General features: G+C 47.6%; 1 protein-coding gene across 5 annotated transcripts in view; it reads right to left on the bottom strand.

The window, feature by feature from the left end:
• The window catches only part of LOC139766261 (uncharacterized), a 366,776-nt gene that overhangs the window by 145,288 nt on the left and 194,938 nt on the right, over positions 1 to 26,550 (bottom strand). For all 5 annotated transcript variants that reach the window (XM_071694662.1, XM_071694658.1, XM_071694659.1 and 2 more), the window contains one exon: positions 24,283 to 24,391. In XM_071694662.1, the coding sequence (XP_071550763.1) occupies positions 24,283 to 24,391 (109 nt within the window). The remainder of the gene's footprint in view (positions 1 to 24,282; positions 24,392 to 26,550) is intronic.

Raw genomic sequence — 26,550 nt, 5'->3', positions numbered from 1 at the left:
GTGAACAATCGATCGGCCGCCCCGCTCCAGCACACCGTCCCACACGCAACCCTACCTATCCATATTTGAACCTGTCTTCACTATCTGGGTGTCCGGATCTAGCCTGTCTTCACTATCTGGGTGTCCGGATCTAGCCTGTCTTCACTATCTGGGTGTCCGGATCTAGCCTGTCTTCACTATCTGGGGGTCCGGATCTAGCCTGTCTTCACTATCTGGGTGTCCGGATCTAGCCTGTCTTCACTATCTGGGTGTCCGGATCTAGCCTGTCTTCACTATCTGGGTGTCCGGATCTAGCCTGTCTTCACTATCTGGGTGTCCGGATCTAGCCTGTCTTCACTATCTGGGTGTCCGGATCTAGCCTGTCTTCACTATCTGGGGGTCCGGATCTAGCCTGTCTTCACTATCTGGTGAAGTTTGATGTATCGTCCATAATGAGAAGAGAGTCAAGATGCCTTGGATACGTCGATGGTGCAGGCGCCAAGCGAGAAAACGTGAACTGTGTAACTTGTGTATTATGTTTACAACTTCATCCTGAGAGATCATCTGTCCCCATTATATATAGTCTGAGAATAACTATGAATAAAGGTCATTAAGTTTAGCACGGGAGAGAGACAGTGTCGTTGAGGTGTGTGTTTAAATGGAGAAAACTTGGAGGAAATGAAAGTATTCTAGATACCTGGGAGTGTACATGACAGTGAATGGAATCATGAGAGATGAAGTGAGTCATATGGTGTGTCAGGGGCATTAAAGCTCCTGCGCGCATTGGTGAATGAGAGGGAGAAGATGGGTATGTTTGAGGGTAAAGTAGTCCCAACGGCGGTGTACGGATGCGAGGCACGGGCTATAGATGAGAATGTACACTGAGGACAATACGTGGTGTTGAGGAGGGTGGGTCGAGTAAGTAATGATAGGGTTCAGGAAAAGGTGCGGTAAGAAGAGGAGGTTGTGTTGAAATGGGTCGGAACATATGGAACAATGAGACCATATGGAGACTGAACGACCACAAGACCAGTGACGTACCACGACTGATGAGCGAACGGTGCTACGACGAGTGCTACGACGACCCCAAGCGACCAGGACGACCACTGGCTTCAACCATGGAGGGCGACCCACCACTGTATACGACCGGCATTACCAAGCTTCAGGGACGATCACAAAGGCAGGGCGACCAGCGCTACCAGGCATGACGGACGATTACAATATCCGTCGTAAACAAATGAAAAAAATATATATCTTCCTGGATGGGTGCGACGAATTTCGAAATGATCAATACGACGCGTGTTGTGTCGCCAAGGTAGGCTAGCGTAAATGCGAGGCAAATATTTCAAATATTCATGGAAGCCCCACCCTGCTCTCACCGATATACGAAATAAATGATATTTATTACGACAAATGATGGGAAATGTAGCAACCAATCGATGCATTGCATTATCATGGAATCAAGGCAGCCAGTGTGAGGCCAGACCAATGGGCAGGTCTCGAAGGCTTTCGTACCTGGTGTCATTTTGTCTTCCACAAAATAAGGGAAAAATATATATATTTTTTACGGTGTGGACCAAGTCTGACGTAGGAATATACGACCTGTGGTACCAAGCTTGGACACGACCTGTGATACCAAGCTTGACGGACGACGACAAGACCTGTGGTACCAAGCTTGACGGACGACGACAAGACCTGTGGTACCAAGCTTGACGGACGACGACACGACCTGTGATACCAAGCATGACGGACGACTGCACGACCTGTGGTACCAAGCTTGACGTAAGACTGCACGACCTGTAGTGCCAAGCTTGACAGACGACCCACCACACCCAGGACGACCAAGTGGTATCCAGACTTGACACACAACGGCACAACCATCATGACCCAACTGTACCAAGCTTGATGAACGACCAGTGGTGCTTAGCTTGACGGACGGCAAAAATGAAAAAAAAAAAAATACGCCCAGTGGTACCAAGCTTGGCGGACGACCACACGGCCAGAACGATAAGTGGTATCAAGTCAGACAGACGACCAATCATATGGGCAGGACGACCAGTAGTATCAAGTTTGAGAGACGACCCATCACACAGCCAGATCGATTAATGGTACCAATCTTGACGGACGACCCACCACAGAGCCAGGAGGACAAATGGGTACCAAGCATGACTTACGACCCCGTCACACGACACCTTCGTACCCTTCTGCTCGGTTCCCATTGTATACTCAGTAAGTTAACCCCACCAGTGAAACTGTATTCGTTATATATATATATATATATATATATATATATATATATATATATATATATATATATATATATATATAGGGATTAAGAATACTTCCCACGTATTCCCTGCGTGTCGTAGAAGGCGACTAAAAGGGGAGGGAGCGGGGGGCTGGAAATCCTCCCCTCTCGTTTTTTTTTAATTTTCCAAAAGAAGGAACAGAGGGGGCCAGGTGAGGATATTCCGAAAAAGGCCCAGTCCTCTGTTCTTAACGCTACCTCGCTAATGCGGGAAATGGCGAATAGTTTGAAAAAAAAATATATATATATATATATATATATATATATATATATATATATATATATATATATATATATATATATATATATATATATGGACGAACAGCTAGGCTGGCTCTGACCCGGCTTCCCTCTCTAATATTCGAACCCGGGGCCCATGATATTTGGGCAGAATGAACACTGCGTACATGTCTGCAAGTGTCCATGTTTACGACGTACGTACATCAGCACGATAAGCTCACCTCACGGGTACTAAAGAGCGAGCTGCACACACTGAAGAACATCAGCACCACGCTGGAAGGCGGGCCCTCCTCCTGGTACTGTAGATGCGAGAGGAGTGAGCGGCGGGGGAGAGAGAGGTCGTACTGGTCCGTGACGACTCTGTTGCGTGAAGCAGCAAGGTGGGGACCCTCCCCTCCTGATGAGGTGGTGGGCGAGGAGGAGGAGGAGGAGGGGGGAGGAACTCGTGTACCAGGGAGGACCTGCGGGCCAGACAGCGTGGCGCCAGGGTAACTACCGCCCAGCCTGGCCTGCCTGTAGTACGCTGCCCCACCACCATCGCCAACGCGGTACCCCCCCCAACAAGCTGTGGCCCAGCAGCACCACCCTCCACACACACACACATCCAACCCTCCTCCTGACCACACACACACACACACACACACACACACACACACACACACACACATGCTATTCTACAAATCGTCAGTACATTTACGTATCATGAGACTAGACCCGTCATGCTACTCACCTACGCGCCACATGCTACGCACACGCAGCTCTCTCCTGTGTGATGAGGCGGGATCGGTGTAGTTAACAAGGCTTTCCCAGGTTGGCCCAGGAAGTCACAACAGGTTCGCGTGCAGCTTAAGAAGCAGATCCTGTATTGGGTATGTGGCAATAGACGGGGCCTCAAGGATTATCGCTACTGTAGCCATAAAACTCCTGTATATCGACCCGATTGTAATTCCCGCAAGAACTCACGGGACACAGGATCATAAAGACCCTGGATGTGGATATTCAAAAGACATTACCAAAGTCGTTACCGAGGATCCTCCACACAAACTTATCCCCCTAAAGTTTTACTCTCGACCCAACTTTTAAATCTCTCAAACTATATATGAAAAAAAAAATCTCTATGGGTTCTAACAACACGGAAAAGTTAACGTAATTCTCATGAAATAAAAACTACGAGAGCGCTACGAACGCAGAGTGTATTATTCGTAAAGACTTTCGTGACGGAGGTGGTTTTATAGCGGGTGTGTTTGTGTCACACACGCACCAGTGCCCCCACCGTCACCACCACCACCTGGGAGGAGGAGGGTCACGGCAGCTGGTGGTCGTCCCTCAACACCACACTGCCAACCTTACCAGAAACCTGTGCATCAATACACCTGGACCTCCTTCGCCAGCTACACGCACCAATTATCTACAAAGACTTACATCTTAGCGAATGTAGCACCAGGCCTAACACGCTGGTAGTCAGCTTCTTGAACACGACGGTACAACATAACGGTACGACCCTTGAGTACGTCGGAGCACGTCGGGCCTGGCGTCAAAACTCAAGACTCGAGGGTCGCACAGACGCGCGTCGTGCTCGTGGGGTTAGCCAAACCTACGACAAAAGTACGCTGGAAGATAATCTATAAAGCAGCTGACTGCAAATCTTGAGACTCACTGAGAGCAGTTCATCGTCACTGGGGAGGTGAACAAGTTTTTACGAGCGGTTCAGCTAAGCGTGTTAGCGGCTGCTTGCAAGACAAGCGTATGCTCCACGTATTAAAAGCTCAACTTGCCGCTCTCACAACTGTATAATAATACAAAATGGAACAATTGACGTGCACGTCACCAACACATTTATCACCCCGCTCTATAATCCAGCGGAGGAAAATTAAAATAAAAATGGATTCATAAGGAGGTATGACACCAAGCCTAAAATTCTATGGAAATATGCCGACCGGCAACCCAGCGTAACGATCTTCACAACCCGGGACTTGAGTAACGAACCCTCCCGCCTCCCACACTCCACCACGCACGATCTTCCGAGGGAAAAAAATGTATCACCAAAATAAATGTGAACGTCATATCCACGGACTTTACACAGCGGCTCTGAAACTCCACCATTGTTCATGGCCTCCCAGCCAACCAGAAAAAAAAAAATGAAAGGTTACAAATGTGAAGTGTTAAGTGTTAAGTTACAAGTGTGAAGTGTTAAGTTACAAGTGTGAAGTGTTAAGTCACAAGTGGAGTGAGGAGACCTGATCCCAGAGGAGGCGACAAACTGGCCATAATGGAGAACCTCCAGCATTACTCCGCGGGTCCTCCCTCCTCCTCCACCCTAAGCCTTGGCCTCCTCATCCTTCATAATCATCATATCAGACATCGGTAAAAACGCTCAGAATTACAGACGATCCCCTCAGGGCTACCTAGCTCAACCATGCCAGCCAGCCTCCGCCACTGAAGACATCATCCACCTGCCTCCCGACATCCGGTATATCTTAGCGTCTGGCCACTGGTGGGGCACCACATCAATTTGTAACCGAGACAAACCGAAATTCCATCACTTCGGGAGGAATTACGAAACGGAAAACCGAGGAGGTGGGGTTCAGCAAAGTCGCGTGCTTCACGCTGAATGACTAACTTTTTTGATGAGGGCGCAAGACACCACCTCGACACGTGCCAGCAAACGCCACCTTGAAAACCAGAATCGTAAACCACAAGATATTCATACGACTTCTACTTTCACACTGCAAATACTGCTGCATACTTAGCACGATCCTTTGAAGTTGGGAAACTGCTGCTAGCCAAGGATATGTACAACGACGACTCACTGTATACGCGTTTACTCGAACATGGCAGCAACTGCACAGGTTATACTAGGCTAGACAGCAACTGCAAGGGTTACAACACTGGGCTAGACAGCAACTGCACGGGTTACAACACTAGGCTAGACAGCAACTGGACGGGTTACATCAGTAGTAGGCTAGACAGCAACTGGACGGGTTACAACAGTATTAGGCTAGACAGCAACTGGACGGGTTACAACAGTATTAGGCTAGACAGTAATTGGACGGGTTACACTAGGCTAGACAGCGACTGGACGGGTTACAACACTAGGCTAATCATGTTCACGGAGGAGCGTGAGTGATAAGGCCGCCAAGGTGGCACGAAGGCCGAATCAATAATTAGGTTGGGAGATCAGGACATAACGGAAGCCTCTCCTCAGACCAAGCCACGGGAGACGAGACGAACTCGGTGAATGAAAAGATGCAAACAAGTTGACATCAACAGAAAATGTAAATATTAAAATATATAGTAACCCGTGGAGACCAGCAGAACATGGGAAGACAGGCTGGATATTCACTTGTGAAAATAATAATATGACCCACAGACCCACCTACTGTCACCAGACCTAATATCCCAAGTGTGGCATGTGGAGGCCCAGGCGTCACACTGCCCCAGGCTCTGCTCCTTGACCTTTATATATGTGTGTGTGTGTGTGTGTGTGTGTGTGTGTGTGTGTGTGTGTGTGTGTGTGTGTGTGTCGAGCCTGGCAGGTGCAGTGTAACGAGGCTGCCACCACTCGGCACGGTCCTGCTCCTGCTACGCTTTTTTATCGAAGGAACCTCGTTACTCACCTCCCCCCCTTACCTACCTTCCACACTTACGGCACCGCATCGCACGGCTCCCCACGCGTGGGGCCCCAAGTCAAGAAGACTCTGACATCTCCATAAAGACATGGTAAAACACATGTACGAATGACGGTACCTGAGGTGTAGACGGGAGAGGGTATGGTGAACAGGACAGGGCTCTCTTGGAAGCGTCACAGGATCTTCCCTGACCCCGCTCCTCGGTGCGCCACCATGCTCTCCTGCAGGAGGCCTGGTCTGTAGAGCTATCTCTTTCCTTTGCTCTCAGATAAGACAGCCTACGCCAGGTGCCCAAGTTATCGCCCAGACCCGAAGGAAGGATGAAGAGCTGAGCTGACTGGACCGACTGCCACGGCCAGGACTCGAACCTATGCGGGCTCGACCCCGGGCGGCCCGTGAATGCGTCAAGGTCAGGTTTATATATTGTTGTTGTTGCAGATGTACAAAATGTACACCTTAGCCGGTCTGGTGTACATGGAAGGATCCTCTAGTTCCTATGTGACATGTACCAACAAAGCACACTATATACACGGTACAATAGTGAGCCACTGCGAAATGGAATATCTGATGTGTACACAACACAATATTTACCGTATAAATAGCAGGACATTTGAGGTGTACATAATGCAGTATGACCTGTACACAGTATGGCTTATGGCGTGTACATGGGGCATATTTGCGGAGCACATGGCGAGGTATTTGATGAAATAATAAACACATTCATAATGTGGGCATAAAACCACTGTTGCAGGAACAAAAGCAACGGTTAGCCCCGTCTGCTTAGTGTGTGCTGGAGCACCTAATTACCCCAGTATAAGACTACTGTAATACATACATAAGGCATTACGTACGTACACAGGGAGACCAAGAGGCCAGGCTGGCGGCAGTACCAACCATTAATGCAGCAACACGGCCAGAAAATTCGGTCCCTATGGCTACCATCGGAGGGGCACCACAGTAAGCTGTCCTTTATAGGCCCCACGCACGTCCCCCGCCGTGGTCATGGTCCCAGCCAGGCCCCCCGCCCCCAGGTGGATCAACCCTTGGTTCACCAGGTGCGTCAGACCCGCGACCTCCACCATGGGGTTGGCCCTGCAGCGTCCACCAGGTGTGTCAGCTCTGCGACCCTTCACCAAGTGTATCAGCCCCGCGTCCTCCACCAAGTGTGTCAGCCCCGCGTCCTCCACCAGGTGTGTCAGCTCTGCGTCCTCCACCAGATGTGTCAGCCCCGCGTCCTCCACCAGGTGCGTCAGACCATCTCCCTCCACGAGGCACGTCAGACCCTCGTCCTCATACTCATGTGTGCCATTACCGCGACTTCCAGCAGGTACATGAGCCCCGCGCCTTCCGTCAAGCGTGCGTCAGACCCACGCCCACCATCTGGCATGTGTCAGCCTCCAGCCTACCCTGCAGCGGGCGTGTGACGGTTTCCCCGACTTGCATCAGGCGTGTGTCGGTCTCCTGACGAGCAGGGAGCAGGTGTGAGGGCGAGAGAGTAACCTGAGGTAAGTGTAGCGACGGCGGCGTACGATACTAAGATGGTTCAAACTCAAGTCACTCCGCCCCTTCCTTCCTCCCTCAGCACCAACCTGGCTATCACCCCCTCTCTCGTCTCAGCACCTCTCTGGATGTCATCCACCCCCTTCAGCATGTGTACCTCAGAGGCAGCGGGGCAGTGGAGTGGGTCGGGACGGAACCTCCTGGTTGGGGATAGCAGAGAGGAGGGTTGGACGGTCATGAATAACAAGTAAGTTTACGAACCAAGGATTTTGTCAAGTGGCAAGATTTTCAAAGGCATAAGTCGCAGCGGCACCACCCACTGCCACATCCGACAGGAATGAGTCTGCATAACCAATCCTCAAGATAAACAAGACGAATTCACCTTCCGAGTTCGCCATTTCTTTTATTAACCGAGAGCCGCCGTTACAGAATTCGATCCGCACAACTCTCCATGGAGCAGGCAGACACCTCGACGATGGAGTAAACACTAGTCCTTCTCAAGAACCAGCAGACCTGGTGATACGGTTCTGGAGAACCACTCAAGGTAAAGACTGAGAGAACACTGGCGGTCACTAATTACAAAACTTGCCTTGGGCACCTCGGGTCCCCGGGCGATTAAAAGGCCCGAGCCGAGGCAGAAGTAGAGAGGTAGGGACCCTTCAGGCGTGGGAGAAGTGTTTGTGACGGTGTGGAGGGAGGGAGTGATAGAAGTGGTGTATCGACCAGGACAGCTCTACCTCACACATCACCAGGGAGGAGCCACACAGCCAGCAGGAAACTGTGCATGACGACACGCCTCGCTCTTGGAAACGCGCCCCAGGTCACCAGCGAGATTGTAAAAGAGGAACCTGCCCTGTGAGAAGCCTGACAAGCGAAACGTCAGCAGAGGCGCCCTTGTCGAAAAGAACCCTTAGATATGAGGCGCCGGTAGGGGGCGCCCCTGTGAGGTATGGAAAGTGAAAGACACGAGCAGAAGCGCTGTGTCGCCCTTGCCAAGCATGAGCGGCGACATGCCGGCAGAGGTGGGGTCCCTCGATACAGCCACCTTATCTTCCTCCTCCACAAGTCTGCGACAGATGTTGAACCACAGCCTGTCAATAAATGAACACCCAGCGAACGGTGACAAACTAAAGGAAATCGATGACACGAAGTCGCAAACTTATGACAATATATAGGAATCAGAGTTGGAAAGATGTAACTTAAGGAGCGAAGACTCTGGTTCCCTGGGGAAACCCGCCCAGGAAAGGAAATTTACGTCGTTCTCAGGAATGAATCATCGTCAGTCAAGAAATCCAACCTGAGAAAGACTGCTATTAAAGCGACCTTACCGAAGACGACAGACAACAATGTTACGCATTTCTTTACAAACAAAAGGAGTTCCGAGCGCGTAGCCCCGCTGCAGAATGTCTGGCCACAGTCAATGGCTCTCTTGAGGACCTGCGGTGTGGTGGTAACTCAACTATGTCCAACGAGGGACGATCACGTCTAAGAGGTCGTTTGGAAAGCTTATCTTTACAGTGATTTTTGGCTCAGTGAACACTTGATGCCCGGTAATCCGTAAGTACTTTAGTCATCTTACATTCAGTGTACGTTGCCGTTTCTGTTCTCAGTGGTGCCCGAGAACGCACGCAGCCTTTTCTGTTCTCAGTGGTGCCCGAGAACGCACGCAGCCTTTTCTGTTCTCAGTGGTGCCCGAGAACGCACGCAGCCTTTTCTGTTCTCAGTGGTGCCCGAGAACGTAGCCTTTTCTGTTCTCAGTGGTGCCCGAGAACGTAGCCTTTTCTGTTCTCAGTGGTGCCCGAGAACGTAGCCTTTTCTGTTCTCAGTGGTGCCCGAGAACGTAGCCTTTTCCGCTCTCAGTGGTTGAACTAAAAATAGGAAAATAAACCTCTTGGGTTTTCTTTCGTCTTTCCTTTTTCTTTTTTTCTTTTTTGTTTCGTATGATATTTTCAGTCTACAATCAGTGACTTCCACTCTTTTAGGCCAGTCTGTTTCGCTTCTGGTTGGCGAGCTGCAGCCTTATGAGGAAGTCTCCCACCAACCATTTCTGTCTCCTTTAAAGACCGCGCAGCCCTGGTTCCAGTCGGGACTTTCTGCATTTCTTTCTCTGGGGTGTGTGTGTGTGTCTGGCTGGCTCAAGGCTGGGGCGCCTCTGGTGTCAACCTTTCCAGTTATTCTTCTGGTAGTCTGCCTCACAGGACTGATTCGCATGGTCCCGCCGACGGTTCATATTGATTTCCTCCCACCGTGTACGTCACTGTTGAGAGAATTTTCTAAAAATCATTACCAGGTTGGCAGTGGCGGATGAACAGCCATAGTCATATTTACGTTATGTTGTCGTCTGGATGTGGTATGTGTGACATGGCGTTACACACACAGTCTACATCATTTGTGACAATCGGATGCAACACACAATATTCAGTTTGGTTGGTTCTGTCATCTGCTAAGAGGAAACTTGTCACACCGACTGAATGGTACGTTCGTGCAGCCAGCCATTCATCTGCACTTCCTCTGGTGAAGGTCTCGGCCAAACTGTTGCTTCTAAGCGTCCCCATCTAATGTTTAGGAAGCCTCAGATATACAAGAGTTACATTAAGATATGGCTTCCCCAGCAACTAGTCGAGGCGAGACTGTATATCTACAGAATCTTCGATATACCGCAGGGATTTTGCTTCTGGCGCCTTTGAGATTAGCACAATGATCAACTCTGAGTATAGTCTTCATAACTGTAAACTTCCAGAACATCACCAGACGACTTTCAACAACACGAAACCTCCTTCATGTGGGCTGTAACAAAGAACTCACACTGTCCATATAACGTTCTCCGAGAGGGTCACTGTGAAGGTTGTAAACACTATTTTCCTGCCAATAACCACTTACGAATCGTTCCATCAAGTCCCCCGTAAGTTTGTAAATATGAAGGAAGCCATTACTTGCTGCCACCTTATGGGAGAGTTTTCTCTCAAGGTTCTCCTCTGATAATCTGCTTTGTCCAGAACGTTCTAATGGTTTACTGCCTGTTTGAGCTATGCTGTAAATCCCTACACCATCTGAAGCAGGATAATCAGAATAACTTTATAATCCTATTTCTAACGTTCTTCGCCCACCCTTCTGCTTGTGCCTATCATCTTTGATATGCTCTTGTTCCTGTTGGTCATATTGAGATATATGTGTTGCTCCTTCCAAGTATCATAATACTACAGGGAAATGTATTTCTTTTTTTCATTGATGATAAACTACCTATCTGGGTAGTAAGACCTACACCAGTCCTTCAAATTACATTTGCTTTCATCAGGCAAAATGATATATATCCTTGTGTGCTAGTGTGCTATGCCACACAGGGATATTTCCAATATATTGAGTGGTTTACATAGTCTTGTGGTGTACACTTCCCGGACCTCTCTGCTGTACCTTTTCTGTACCATATTTCATTTTTCTTGTATTCGATCGCTCCATTTCCATTTGTCTCACTAACGGGTATCTGTCACTATTAATGCAGCTCCATTTTTTTTTCTTTTAGTTACTGAGTATGTATTTCAGTTCAATTAATTCAATTTTATACAAATTTCTGGAAAAATTAACTGAAATTTAAACAAATCTCGATTTTTTTCCCCCATTTTTACGCGTTACCATTAATGTAGGGGGTTCGTTTCGTAATACACCAGTGGCTCATTTCTGAACGGTCATTATATTTGCAATCAGTTAGTGAAATGGATCTGCAAGTAACATTTCGTAAATCTATGATCCCAAGACTAACTGTGCCATCTAATCCTAAATTATACATCTCAATGTTTAAGATAACGTAACGGGTTAATGTTTCCGCTGTCAACGAACGGTTTGGGTCCCTCTATATCGTACTTTACCCAGTAAATACAGAATATCTACGCACGCAAACACTAAGTCAAATACAGCACATGCAACTATTACTGTCAACAAATGTCATGCGATGACAATCACGGCAGGTGGTGGTGGTGAATGTTCAGCTCAGGGGAACATGACCGGCGAGCAACAGACTCTGCCTTCATAATGGTTTAACGCGAACAAGGGGCGTGGAGCGTCCGCCCGACACACACGCCCCGTGTGTCACACACACACACACACCCAGACATCAAACCAAGCTTTCTTAACTGTTATTTTTCATGTAGTTTTCTCCTTAAAATAAGGAGAAAAAAAAGAGCATCGGCATATCACCCTAGTCGCTTTTCATCAACACCTTTTTGCAAGTGAATGATACCTCAGTCATTCAAAAAAAAAGTACTTTTAAATATTCCGCACAGCTTTCCCCATGCCGAAAGGGAGGCTTCTCTAAACACTGTGGGTCTCGCCGTACTCAAATAATGAAATATATAAACCACAAAACAAATTACCGATCCCCCATACATCACAGCCTACCTTCCCCTTGCCACATTAAATTTTTAAAAAGACACTACCGAGTGATTCCAGTGGTCTCCGACACCCACGTAATAAAATAAAAAGAAAAAATATATATAGACCGCTCGGTACTAGCCATGGTGCGTGTGCATCGTTCGATCGGCACATTACTTTACGGAACCGCATCATGAGATATCCATCTGATGACTAGGTTAGAAGACTGCATGATTCTGCAAATACTGCATGATTCCGCATATACTACAAGGCTAGTTAACCGATTTAACGGAGAACTTTCCCGGACTGTACAGATGAGTAATTATAAACACATGAACGCGGGCCCTCCGCGGTGTTGTGGTTAGCGTTGCTGTCCGCGAATCACCACCCCCAGCTCGTCCCCACACCCACCCACCTAAGGCGTTTAATCTCCCCTCGGGAAATAAGATATGAGTACCTGGCTTGGGCTTGATTAGAGAGAGAGAGAGAGAGAGAGAGAGAGAGAGAGAGAGAGAGAGAGAGAGAGAGAGAGAGAGAGAGAGAGAGAGAGAGAGAGGTATTTATCTATTTTGCACAAAATCACAAGCTATAATCATGTATGAAATCACCATACACGTACCCCTAAATAAATTAATGCACCGAGTAAGTTTGGTCTTATAAAAAGGCCTCTGCCTTACACAATGGATTATTTTTCCCCCACAGACGGCTTTATTTATGTCTTTAAGCAAGAGAGGCCTTCGTATAAGCAATTTCTTTTAAGGAATATCTATTGCCTCCTTCGTGCGAGGCTCCGATATGATGTAGCTTGTATATAAATACGGCTTGTCAAATTCTATTTCAAGCTAAAGGTATACAAGCACGGCTTGTCAATATCTATTTCAAGCTAAAGGTAAGTCTTCTATACCGTGAGGTCCTAAAGTAATATATATTTTTTTTTACTGTGTTTCAAGGCTATGCTATTTAGATCTGGGTTGTGATGCGAATAAGGTATGGGATCTGACGCCGATGCATTTAACTGGACCACAAGCACGAAACAATGGTCATATCAAGAGCGTTACTACACACTCTGCTCAGAATATTTGAGATTAATAGTAAATGAGTCTTTTGATTATGTCATTACTCAGGCCACTTTAGCCTACCCTAAAATGAAAATTAAATTTCAAATATGCATGCGAAGCTCTCACAAAGAGAATCTGATGGAGGAGTAAGGAACTTTCATTTACTACCAACTTTTTCACCGGGTAATTTTTGTGTGTATTCTGCACGTAATAACAAGGACCAAACATTGAAATATAAGGTTCCAAAAGAATACACGAGTTTATATGAATAATTTTTAAGGATTACAAAGTAACACTATATATATATATATATATATATATATATATATATATATATATATATATATATATATATATATAATCATCAGTGGGAACAGGGGAGACAGAGTACTTCCCACGAATTTCCAGCGTGTCTTAGAAGGCGACTAAAAGGGGAGGGAGCGGGGGGGTTGGAAATCCTCCCCTTCCGTTTTTGATTTTCCAAAAGAAGAAACAGAAGGGGGCTAAGTGAGGATATTCCCTCTAAAGCTCAGTCCTCTGTTCTTAACGCTACCTCGCTAACAAGGGATATGGCGAATATGTATGATAAAAATAATATATCTATATATACGAACAAAGTGCACAAGAACGCGCACCTTCATAGAATAGAACATACAAGCCTCCAACAGCCAGGATCGAACCCGGGACACCTGTGCAACAGGCGGGAGCGCTACCGCTAGGCTATGATCGCCCCTAATAGGGAAGTGACTTCGAATACCCTTCGTCTCACGTTGGTGAGCAACGAGGTCTACACTGGTCATTTCCCATCAGGTTCACACAGCCAGCAGATAGCATTCTACCGAACCTAACTGTACAACGCGAGGTGTATGAATACGAACAAAGTGCATATGAACGCGCACCTTCATAGAACATACAAACCTCCAACAGCCATCAGTCATTTGAATGGTGAATACTGAACTGGCCTCGACGGATAATAATCATCATTATTGCTATTAACAGGCAAATTGCAGGACTATTAAAAGTCAAACTGCAAGGCGTCTATTACTAAACTTGTAGCAATGCAAGGTCACACCGCTAACATTATATTTCGGTGATGGTTAAAGTTTTCGCTATAGCGACACACACACAATACAATAAATATAGCTATTATTGCTAATCATTATTTCCATTGCGCTATTCGATCGCTCTACCGGATAAAATATGTTCTAATCAAGATTCCTTAATTCTATATCTTTTGACTCTGTCATGATAGAGAAGAAAAATGTTTTCGTGCCTTTGCCTAGGATGGGTTGGATGAAGTTGGATTATGTTGCTAGGCTGCTAACGTTAGGCTACGTTGGTTAATTCTACTCAGAATCACGAACCCATCCTAACCTAATCTAGCCATTTAGCACATTCACCATAGGAATCTGTAAGCATCTACTTTCCTTATATATGTTATCAAGTCGGCTAAGCAACGGACGGTGTAAAGTGGCGCATGAAAACTCCGTAGTTACGCTGTTTTCATTGACCATCTCAAACAAGACGTTGGGAACCGGATGAAAATTTCTGAACAGAATAATGAAGCTGGAGTTCGCAGTTGTCATCGTTAATATTCAGACAAGCCTAACCATGTACTTCATCATCACAAGGAAAATGGCTGCCACCCGTACAGACTGAAGAAAACACTGCTGCACTTTATGAAATGCAAATGGGATCTCCACATTGTGCTAGACATTAGTTCTCTCATGTTAGTGTGACATACATGGCCATTCAAACTCCGATATGGCTGTTCACAACAAAGAGTATTATCATTTGGAAACATTATGTTAGATCGCAGAAAATGATACTCACATTGGACATGAGCAGTACGTGGGCTACATTCATCCACATTCCTAGCTCCTCTGAACCTTTAACAGCAAAACGCAGAGAGCGCAACCACTATACACATCCCCTTAGGGGCAAAACATACGGTGGTTTTTAAAAAACTGCAACTTCCCGAGCGCAATCAAATGCCCAGCACATCACGTCTACCAGGACAACAAGCAAATATTTGAAGCATATACAAAATGGCTCCAGGTCCTTGTTGGTGCTGGGTGACGATAGGCAGGTGGCGGGTGGTGCAGCAGGGGAGGGGATGCCCACCAGTCCATCCAACCTCACACGCCTCTACGCACAGGCACTCGCGATAACACCCACTCCATATATCATGTAGACATAATTTCCCTCGTCCACAAAACTGAAACAACAATACGCCAGCAGTGAACCTAGTCCAGTCAGACCCCATTAGTCACATGGAGGAATTTCCCCCCAGTGAGGGTGAGGAACACAAAGCCCAGGTCCTTGTCCCACCCTCCACGTCATCCGTGTCCTAACAGCAGCGTGACTCAGGCCATTATTATGCTCAGGTTAGCATGAGGTGAATGAAAACTGCTACTGTTAGAAATGTGATGGGAGTCACACGTGGTGGCGGCGGGTGTGGTAGACGGTGAGGAGTTTTATAGTCCCCCCCCCTGCAAGCCCCACGACCTGACGCGCCTGCTTCAACACGTCCTCCACGCCTAACAACCCACTGTTAACAGCCCCACACATTGTTCTTCCCAGGGGACCCCCTGCTACATCAGCCCCTTGCATCTTGGCCGCTGTCTGCCACTGAAGTGAGTCGCCTCTCAGTTCTAATGTGTGTATCCTTACTGGAGTCTTCTCGAGATTGTGATGCTGGGTGGAACGCGGCCATAACAGACTCCAGCACCTTTTCCCCTCACACACCCTCAACATACGCTACACGTACTAAAGCATTACTCACCACAGGAACTGGTCATGCTGTATGTCTCCTCTCTGACATTACACACGGCGTACAGTGCACAAAGACAAAGCTTAATCTAACAAAAATACAAAACAGCCATTGCACTCCCCGGAAACCAAAGCGTGAAACAAGGATATTCATCAACCTACCTGTTCAAGGATGAACTACACCAGCTTGTAGTGAGGCCTTACGATGTCCAGGACAATTTCGAACAGCTAGGGCAACCTTGCAGACGACGGGCTCCGTAACCCGGCACGGACAGCTGATCACACCTTCCCTTTAATATCAGCCACATTCCAAATCACGCCGAATCAAAACATCAATTCTTATTCACGTATAATCAATTGACACACAAATCTTTTCACTCAATAATAATTATTTTTGATTGATTCCCTGAATAAAATTGAATTCAAATAACAAGTGGGATCGCGCTCGGCCTGGACACGGCCCGCCTTCCTTCACTGTAGTAGCGCGACTGATGCACTTGATGCTCGGCACAGATGTGGGTACTCCGTTGCCAGGTTTCGCCAGACCCGAACACGACCCTACTTCCCATAACACCGATATACTACTATCGATGTTGTCCTTATCATCAATATCTAGAATTCATAAATACAGCTGTAATTATCATGGCTTCCTTTAATGTAACTCTACGGACCAATTAACCCGAGACCAGCATCATTAACCAAACAGATCGAAGATTATAACCTTCGTGGCGGCAAAGATTTGCTGAACGCGTGACGAGCTCTCGACCAAACCGGGACCAGAAGTTATCGAAAATTTATGCCATCGTTCCTTTGTTGACTGCAATACGAATGAGCAGCTGCACTAATTCAATAATGCACGGTAATCATATTCAGTATCAAGGCTAACTCGCTGAATTGATTAGCGCTGAACCAACCAACCTACTGGCACAACGCGAACGCCCAACAACGCCGATACATAACAAACGCCACACAAGGGGCGTCTCTCACACTAAACTGTGATCTTTGATGATGAGGTGCAGGCAAACCCGGGGCGGAGGTGAGGATATTAGTGTAGGACAGGTGGCAGAGTTCGCCACTCAGGCACGCGCCGGGGACCACACCTCCCCCCACTACCGGTACACACTGATCCATATTTTCTGTTGCCATTATACAGCGGCAAGAAATTCTAGTATCATTTCCCTGTGCCGCATGTAGACTTAATGGCAAGGATGCTGCCGTTCATGATAACAAAGCATAAGGGAAACGAAGGAGGACAGACTCGGATCCGCCGCGGCTACGCTGGGATGAGTCAATCAATAGACGAGAATGAAGCTACTTCCGCACACAGTGGAACATGAGTTTAAACCCCGCACGTCACAGCGGAACGGTGGAGGCCCTCATCCTCTGACGCCTCCACACACACAGACACACACACATCAAGTACACTTGACCACCTCATCTACAATCGTGACCGAAAATGCTACACGCATCTCTATAATGTACACACGACAGGTGGGCCGTTTTGATACCTACTTCTTTCCCTACAGGTCCAAGCTCTGGATCTCTACCTTCTCATCTTTCCCAATAATTATGACCTGGCACATTTCAAAAGACAGGTTTTCACTTTCTGAAATATTCTTAAATACTTTCCCTTGTCTTTTCTTTTTCCGTTTCATAATCATCTGTATTTCAATCACGGACGAGCTTTGATGTGGACCTTTGTCCGTGGCTGGAGCCTTCAACATAAAAAAAAGATCCTAAACCAAAGGCGACACTACTCTTCTTTTGATTATCAAAAATATATCAAGTTTACATCGGTGCAGCATTAGAACCCACGCTTACTACAAGACGATGCCAAGCTGCTAAGCTGATGCTTGAGAAAAGAGTGTAGGGTAAGCTGTCTCCAGCTCCACCATCGCCTCCCCACCCGTGCCACATCACCAGGCCACAGCATCCACACCCACACACCATCACTGTCACCAGTGAGACCTGGCGGGGTCGTGACCTACACTAGGCAGTAGATGTGGGGGAGGAGAGGGGAGGGGGGGGAGGAATGCTGCCACAACCACTGGACAAACACATCTTGCAACACTGCTTAACCCAGCTGGGAACACAACACATTTCCCCAACTCGAGGCAACTGGACAGGTTACGTTCACTTGTGTCTGTAGTGATGGTACAGACATTTCCACATTTGTTGTCTAGTCTGGTGGGACCAGTGAGTTAGCAATCGTTCATCAACAGGATTTTTTTTTTTTTTTTTTGGGGGGGCCACTCACAAATAACATAAGAGATGCACACGAGAATCATCCAACACATGGGACGACTCGACACAAGACCGAACAAACCCAAAACAAAACATGGCGAATGCGGTGAGTGATGCCAACCTCAGGTACTTTATATGAAGGTGGTGACATTCTCCTTGTGCAGGAGGTCATCAGTTTGGATGGTATGGAGAACAGTATACCCCCTATGATACACTGGTGTGTATATATATGGCACGACCGAGCACCAGCTGCTATCGTAATCGGGTGAATATGTAAAATCGAGTAGGTTGAACCGGAGGCAATACCTCTCAATAACCTGAAATGCGTTAAACCCCTGACCATGACGGAACGATCCTTGGGCACGACCGGTGCGTTCCCTGAGCACGACAGTGCGATCCTTGGGCACGACAGTGCGATCCTTGTGCACGACAGTGCGATCCTTGAGCACGACAGTGCGATCCTTGTGCACGACAGTGCGGTCCTTGAGCAAGACGGTACGATCCTTGTGCACGACAGTGCGACCCTTGAGCATATGGTGGCCTGGCTCCTTGACTCGACACTCACCCATGGGGTTACATCAAAGGCCAGGCCCATCATACGCAAATATATCGTCTCGTCATCCATAAGGAGACGTACCGTCCTCAATCATTAGAGAGAGAGAGAGAGAGAGAGAGAGAGAGAGAGAGAGAGAGAGAGAGAGAGAGAGAGAGAGAGAGAGAGAGAGAGAGAGAGACGGCACCAATACACACACACACTCACACACACGACGGTCACAGCGCTCAGGTGCACATGGGTACAATATTCCCAGGCGAGGCTGCACAGAGCCGTACGCACAGGCGGCCATAAAAACCTGCTGGTATATAAACAAGAAGGAATGTGCCCGATAAAGCCATCGCACTTAGAGGCAAGTGAGAGGCTGGGCGGGAGTTTCACCCTTAGGGCCCCGAGCCTGCGCACTGCTTGTGTCACTGGCCATTACGCCACCTACCAGAGTCCCTGCACAAGTGACTCATCACACACACACTGCAAGGCTCGTATAAGCACCCAAACACACACACAATCAGCTTCCCAAGTTATGCATTCCCATGTTTGGCGCCATCTGTGTATCAGTACATGAGGGAGGCTGGAGATGGAAAAACTTTCCATTACGGAGAGAACCCCCACAGCCATGAGAGGCTGCCACGACAGATGCAGGTACGTACAGTCACCGTCGTGTGACGGCAGGAGAGGTGGAGGAGACTCGTCCCCACCAACTGTTTCAACGGGAAAATTGGTCGTTGTTATACTGGAGGAGAATGCATTGTTGTGTGTGTGTGTGTGTGTGTGTGTGTGTGTGTGTGTGTGTGTGTGTGTGTGTGAGTGAGAGAGAGAGAGAGAGAGAGAGAGAGAGAGAGAGAGAGAGAGAGAGAGAGAGTCGACGTAATGTGCATGAGTGCAATTACAATACGTAATAATATCTGCTTCACCCCTCGCAGGGTTCCACCAATATTCTAAATTTACCCGTACCGTCTGCAATTATAGTTTCTTCTCGCCGTTCTGTTCACGTCACCACATCTTTTACTGCGGAGGCATTTCTTCACATCTGCGTAACTTCATTTCCACTCTGGTGGCCTGTGGTGCGTCCTCTCGTCTACCTGTTATGTCGATGTTCTTGAACTGCTCACACTATCTTCCCCCATCAATTCCAATCAGAGACTTTTATGACATCGCATTTCCCCTCCTCCCTCTCCCTTCCAGCAAGGGTAATCATGCTGCTGGCTTTCTCCCTGTAGTGCAGCTTCCTCACTTTATTGTACAATCTTTGTTTACCGCCTGTGCTCCTCCTCCAGCAGGGCCGCCGCTCCTCTTACGGTGACCAGATGGGTGCTGCATAGCCTAGCCCTTACGATAATATGTTCCAAATACTTCCCTCAACCTCCTCACGTCCACATTCTTAAAAAGCAATTTTGATGCCGTGTGGTGAATATCGTAACTGCTTAACAACACTGCTGATGTGTTAGTCTACTAATACGTTGGCTATTAAGTCAACCCCAGCCCAAGTGCCTTTCACATGGTGATTCCTACTGAGCGTCCACTACTTCAAATGGTCATGATGAGAACTCCTTTCACTCGGTCCCTCTTTTTTTTTTTTTTTTTTACCAGCAATGAGCCTAATTAGCCATCTACCTGACCAGTGCAGCCTTTCAAAGCCTATATATATATTTTTTAACGTTAAATGACTCTGGAATCTAGATTCCTTTCACGTAGTTTGAGCATCAACCGTTGACATATTCACCTATGATTCCAGTCCTTTTACCTAGTCATTCAAAACACCAGAAATAGCAGTGACTCTAAGACCGAGCCCTGCGGAACCCAGCTGGTTACTTATACCCAGCTGGAATACGACCCTATGACGTGTGTGTGTGTGTGTGTGTGTGTGTGTGTACGTCAGCTCACAGGCAAGGATAGCCTTGGGCTAACATATACACCGTAAACCCGACCTTCACACCCGCTGTTTAACTGTCTCAATACAATACTCAGAATTTTCACACGATACCGACGCTGTGGGTCATATACATTACCAGAACTTTGTTTATTGGTACTTAATATTTCTCGGGATATATACTTAGTCGCTCAATTTATTTTCAAACGGCACAAATTGCTAACATCACTGTATGTCACTGTAAATGAAGATAACTGTGACAAAAGACAACCACAACAAATATCTAGTCAATAACCAACGTTGGCAACTGGGAACTAATGCCACCTAGCGGTCACACTCGACAGCTCATGTTCGCCATTACTTAAACGGCTACCGCTCTCGCCTGTCTCACCCACCACAACTCGAACAAACGCTGGACAATTATAGTCGGCGACTCCATCGTCTCGTGGGGCATTATCCCTTATCTGGAGGTGCCTCACGGCGGTGTATACACTCCCTGGCGCGTAAGTTACTGGCTTCGTTAATGCCGGATCCCTCACGGTTCCCACACTTTACTATTGCCCTCCTAAAGTTTCCAAGAGCCAAGATACCAGCGGGGAGTGTTCATTATCTTGCGTCTCCATCTCATTAGCACATTATTCCCCTCGTCCCACACGCCTACAGAGAGCAAGTGCTGCCACGGCAGACATGTTGCGAGAGCAGCGCTCCCTGTCTGTCATGCTGGGCGGCAAGTTGGGAGGCGGAGGGAGGGAGGATCCTAACTGCCTGAAATTTGCTTGCCGTAACAGCAATATTGATCAACTCTGCAGTTAATAATCATTAATATTTATTTTGTTTTCTTACATACTATATACTAATTCTTTGTTTATATAGAGTATTAAGAAGGTACAGATCAGATCGGGTTTATGTTTGTGATCCGGGGGAATTATAGACAGGATGTGTGTTGCAAGCCACGAAAAATGACTCTGTGTGTGTGTGTGTGTGTGTGTGTGTGTGTGTGTGTGTGTGTGCGCGCGCGCGCTTGGCTGGGTGGGTGACTAAAACAAACAAAAAAGAAAGAAATTTAATCAGGGCTACGCAGGCGGTTTGTTTACATGTTCTTCCGCCAACTGCAGTACCCTCCTGTATCATGTGTCAACAAAAGCCGACGGAGCACAAACACAAGCATATACCCACAGTCGTGGCCATCTTGGGTGAGAGGCAAGGTAAATCTAAAAAGAATACGTATAATTTTTGTCTTTACGATGAAATAACTTATCAGATACTAAAGTTTTCTAGGATACTTGAATAAAAAAATCTTCAATCGAGAGAGAGAGAGAGAGAGAGAGAGAGAGAGAGAGAGAGAGAGAGAGAGAGAGAGAGAGAGAGAGTTGGAATGGTGCCAGTGACTGCCATCTGTCAATCCTACCAACCAAAACTAGCCAGTGTGAACAACAATGAGACTCCCTCGGTCGTGCTTGGGCTGTTCGCTTCCAAGGGGTCCCTATCTCCGACCTCCAGCACGGCGTCCCTCACCAGTGGCGTCCCACAGGGCACTAAGGCTGGGGTACCCTTGTGTCGCTCCTCATCTTAAATCACATCCTGATAGAGACCACCTGCTCCATGGAAGCAGGTCGACGACTCTACCACCGGCACCAGTATGGACGACTTTACCACTGGCACCAGTATGGACGACTCTACCACTGGCACCAGTATGGAACAACGACTCTACCACTGGCACCAGTATGGACGACTCTACCACTGGCACCAGTATGGACGACTCTACCACTGGCACCAGTATGGACGACTCTACCACTGGCACCAGTATGGAACAACGACTCTACCACTGGCACCAGTATGGAACAACGACTCTACCACTGGCACCAGTATGGAACAACGACTCTACCACTGGCACCAGTATGGACGACTCTACCACTGGCACCAGTATGGACGACTCTACCACTGGCACCAGTATGGAACAACGACTCTACCACTGGCACCAGTATGGAACAACGACTCTACCACTGGCACCAGTATGGAACAACGACTCTACCACTGGCACCAGTATGGACGACTCTACCACTGGCACCAGTATGGACGACTCTACCACTGGCACCAGTATGGACGACTCTACCACTGGCACCAGTATGGACGACTCTACCACTGGCACCAGTATGGGACAACGATTCTCCCGACTACATCGCCCTACAAACCTGAAGTTCAAACCAGCAACATCATCTCCATCAACGAACCACACCGAGAGAACACCCATGTACATCAGCCTAGCTTGCTTCACACGCTGTCTTGGCCCCCTGCAGCCACACTAACAGGCCCTAGTCCCCCCAAAGCTGTACAAGCCAGCGGGTTTCTGAAGTCAGTCTGGACGATAGACTATGCTGGTAGGAGCACGTCTGCATAAATCATTATATCATCCGAAAATCTTCCGTTACATTCTCCGCGGAGGGATGAACAAATGCCACGCGCCTCAACTCACGAACTCTCATCCTTCACAAAATCACCAACGCTTCCCTCGTCTCATCTTCTTCCCTATCCCCACCACCACACACACATACACACACACACACACACGACAGCGGCTACTAGACATGGTGCAGGAGAGAGCATGTCAGCTCATCCTCCCTTCCTCCCTCTTCGATGAGGCGAACAATATGGCCCAGCAGGTAGGGCGAACAAGATGGACAGGCGGGCGGAACGTTCGAACGCCATGGATAGGTTATGTGAGGCGAACTACTTGGCTAGGGAGGCAGGAGGGGTAAAAACCTCACTCACCGACCCCCCTGAACTCTCACCTCCTCTCATCACCTGGTCCCATAACCTCTTCACACATGACCTCTCACCTCTAACTAGACACTTCAACTTAATGTTTTGATTAAAAAGATCCTGAATATTTCAATTTTCAGGTCACCCAAAAAAAAAAAAAATCGAATAATTCCGCTAAGATGACATGAGTGGTGGCAGACTTCCCTGAGCAATAATCTCCAGATAATAATCGAACGATGATCATCTGTCAACCTTTTTCTACCGATCTACTTCATCTTTCACGGGTAGACCAGGCTACCCCACGCCGCCGCTCCCTCCCTCCCCAACACCACCAGCAGGTTGCCAGACTACGTTGGCCATGTTCTCTGTACCACTACAATGTTCCTGTGTTCTACTCATGTCTATGGGTGTTATTCTGAAGCAATAGTATTGCCTAACATTATCGCATTTATCATCATCATTTAACTGAATGTATCCTGGCGCCTGTTATTCACAGGGCAATCTGCTCAACCGATTCTAAATTTACCCTCCCTCGTTACGTCGGAACGGCTTAACTCGATTGCACATGACAACTTTACAAGCAGGTCTGTTGGAGTGGACGCCATTTGCCAGAGCTGAAGGTCCGGCACTGGCAGCCAGACAAGAGCCGTTAAGCGACACAGACCACCGGGATGTGTATGTCCTCTGCTAAATCCCAAACAATTTCAACACATTTGCTTGATTAATTAAATACGCCGCTAACAAATTTACGGCCTTACCATCTTTCATTTTAGTCTAAACTCTTTAATCTCAATATAGATTACACTTACATTATAATCATTCGGAACAGAAAGTCATTATAATTCAGGCATACTGATAGAGCCGTAAATTAATGGTACAACGCCAGTGTAAGTGGCTAGGGAGCGCGGCGAGTTTAGCCCGCCAATCACGGGGGACACGATAGAAAACGTGCACCATAAGAGAGAACCCAACAAGAGCACCAACTCAACTAAAGCTGTACTCACCCTTCTCGTTTCGATGTCCAGGTTTAGTTTTCGAAGTTTTTCTTTCTTGAGTGAGTCGCCGAGGACAGGCTCACACAAGAAGTAGCGGGAACTTCGAAGCCCGTCGTCTCTGTTGGAGGGATAACAATCGAAAAACTATGTTACTCTTTTGATTATTTCAAAGACTGGAGGATAAAACATTGCAGCTGAAGGCTCAAGTATTCTATACAAATAGTCCAGGTAGTAGACAATGAATTTACAGCAAAATAATGACTTCATACATTATCAACAAGATATATCTGAACAATGACGACATTAATCATAAATATATATACATATTCACAACAATATCTGACGTAATCCAAACCAAGTTTCCCAAGCACTCCCTCTTCCTACCACTGACTTTATGTTTCTCCGCCTCTTGGTGAGGAGACTACATGGTTCTGTGACCCTCCTGGTGTCCGGCACCTGAACCCACCACAGGCTAACCAGACACAGAGTCCTGTCTAATAAATACACAGCAGTGGAAAACGTGTGAAGGGGGCGAGGTTCCCACCAGTTATGCCAACGGGCCACACTACTAGGCTGGACTATGAAGGACAAATATTCAGATGTCTCTTCTTGAGGATGGATCACGGATTCAGAAGAGATATCATTAACGTGTTAGTCCAGGCTTGATCTGACGACAGCGGTGGGGTCGTTGCATGGACAACATTTGGGTCTGATGACCTGTTCTCTGGCGGATAACCTCAGAGGCCACTTCATACCCCAAGGGTCGTACCGTTGTGTGCTCAAGGCTTCTACGGTCGTGCTTAGGGGTCGTACCTCCCTTTTCCCTCGTCAAGAGGTCATGGTGAACATAGAGGTCTTCGAGACCATTGTTCACAATTGTGAAGAATAGTGTATTCTGTAAAACGTCTTCATAAAGAGAAAACCAATCCAAAGATACTGACTTCCCTACTGATAAATGATTCTCTGACACGATGAAAATATCGTGATAAATTATGCCGTACTTCTACCTCGGCAGGAGCCACCAGCGGCTTACGTAGCTATGTAGCCTTCGGGGTCCACTGGTGTGTGTGTGTGTGTGTGTGTGTGACACGTAGTGAGAATCGTACCTCTCCTTATTTACATATATATATATATATATATATATATATATATATATATATATATATATATATATATATATATATATATATATATATATATATATGTGTGTGTGTGTGTGTGTGTGTGTGTGTGTGTTCTCCACATGAACCAGTCAAGCAGAAGGTACCGGAAGACAGTAGCACAACCTGGTCCGTCAGGTGGGTGCTGGCTGGGCCCCAGACGCCTCTGTTACCAGGCAGGCAGGCTCTCTGCAAGATGGCCCTCTTAGTCCTGATGTATATTTCCCCATAAGGGCTACAACATTGTGGTCCTGGGGTACCTGGCGACGTCCACTGGTGTCATGACGTGTGGTGGTGGTGGTGGGGGATCCGCCACACGTGCCCCGTGAGGGAAGGAGTCGCGGCTTGAGTTCGAGTCGAGGTCATTAATCAAGACGAATGATTTACCTCAGCCTGAACAACGAGTCCCACACCACCAGTAGTAGTACTGGGCTCACACCTTCCTCATCACCCGCGTCCGGGTTCTCCTCCCCCTGTTCTCAGAGGGCCATTTGTACCCAGGATAACCTCTGTTCCTACGCTGTACACGGGCGCGCAACGACTGCCGAGTTTTCGGTCTTATTAAACGTCAGGCTTGTCCTTCCTGCTGCCAGGTCTGGTGCGATGCTCTCGCATCCGCGCTCAATATCCCTCCTACTTCTTTCCACGGGGGTTGGTTTCCCCCTGGTAAATGAAGTGCCGCTTCATGAGGTCTGCGGGCCCCATCTCCGCCCTGGTTCCAGCCGGCGCGCCTCTCGCAGTTCTTTCTCAGTGGCGAGCGTCTGGTGCAGGTCCGCCTCGCCTGTGGAGTCAACTTTTCCAGACATTCTTTTGCGGTGATTCTACCACCATTGTGCTCGCTGTTTATTCTTGGCTCCGGTTATAAGCCCACTGGTGAACGCTCCGCGTTTCTGTCTGTAATTCCATTAACTCGTGATGGCAGCCGTGTGAAATCCCGTCTACAATACAATCGTCTGAATAAATCCGGTTGAGTTCTCATCTACGACGTGGTTTTCCCCTCTCCGTCCCTCCTTCCCCAACGGTGGCACGTTGGGTGTTGTGGTGTAAACCGCCTACACGTAACACTACCTCAGGACGCCTCCGTGGGTGCTGTGTGAGTAGTGTGGCGCGGACCTCA

The sequence above is a fragment of the Panulirus ornatus genome, chromosome 57, assembly GCF_036320965.1.
Source record: "Panulirus ornatus isolate Po-2019 chromosome 57, ASM3632096v1, whole genome shotgun sequence".
NCBI lineage: Eukaryota > Metazoa > Arthropoda > Malacostraca > Decapoda > Palinuridae > Panulirus > Panulirus ornatus.
The sequence above is the reverse complement of the archived record's forward strand: the minus strand, read 5'-3'. Positions and strand labels throughout refer to the sequence as shown.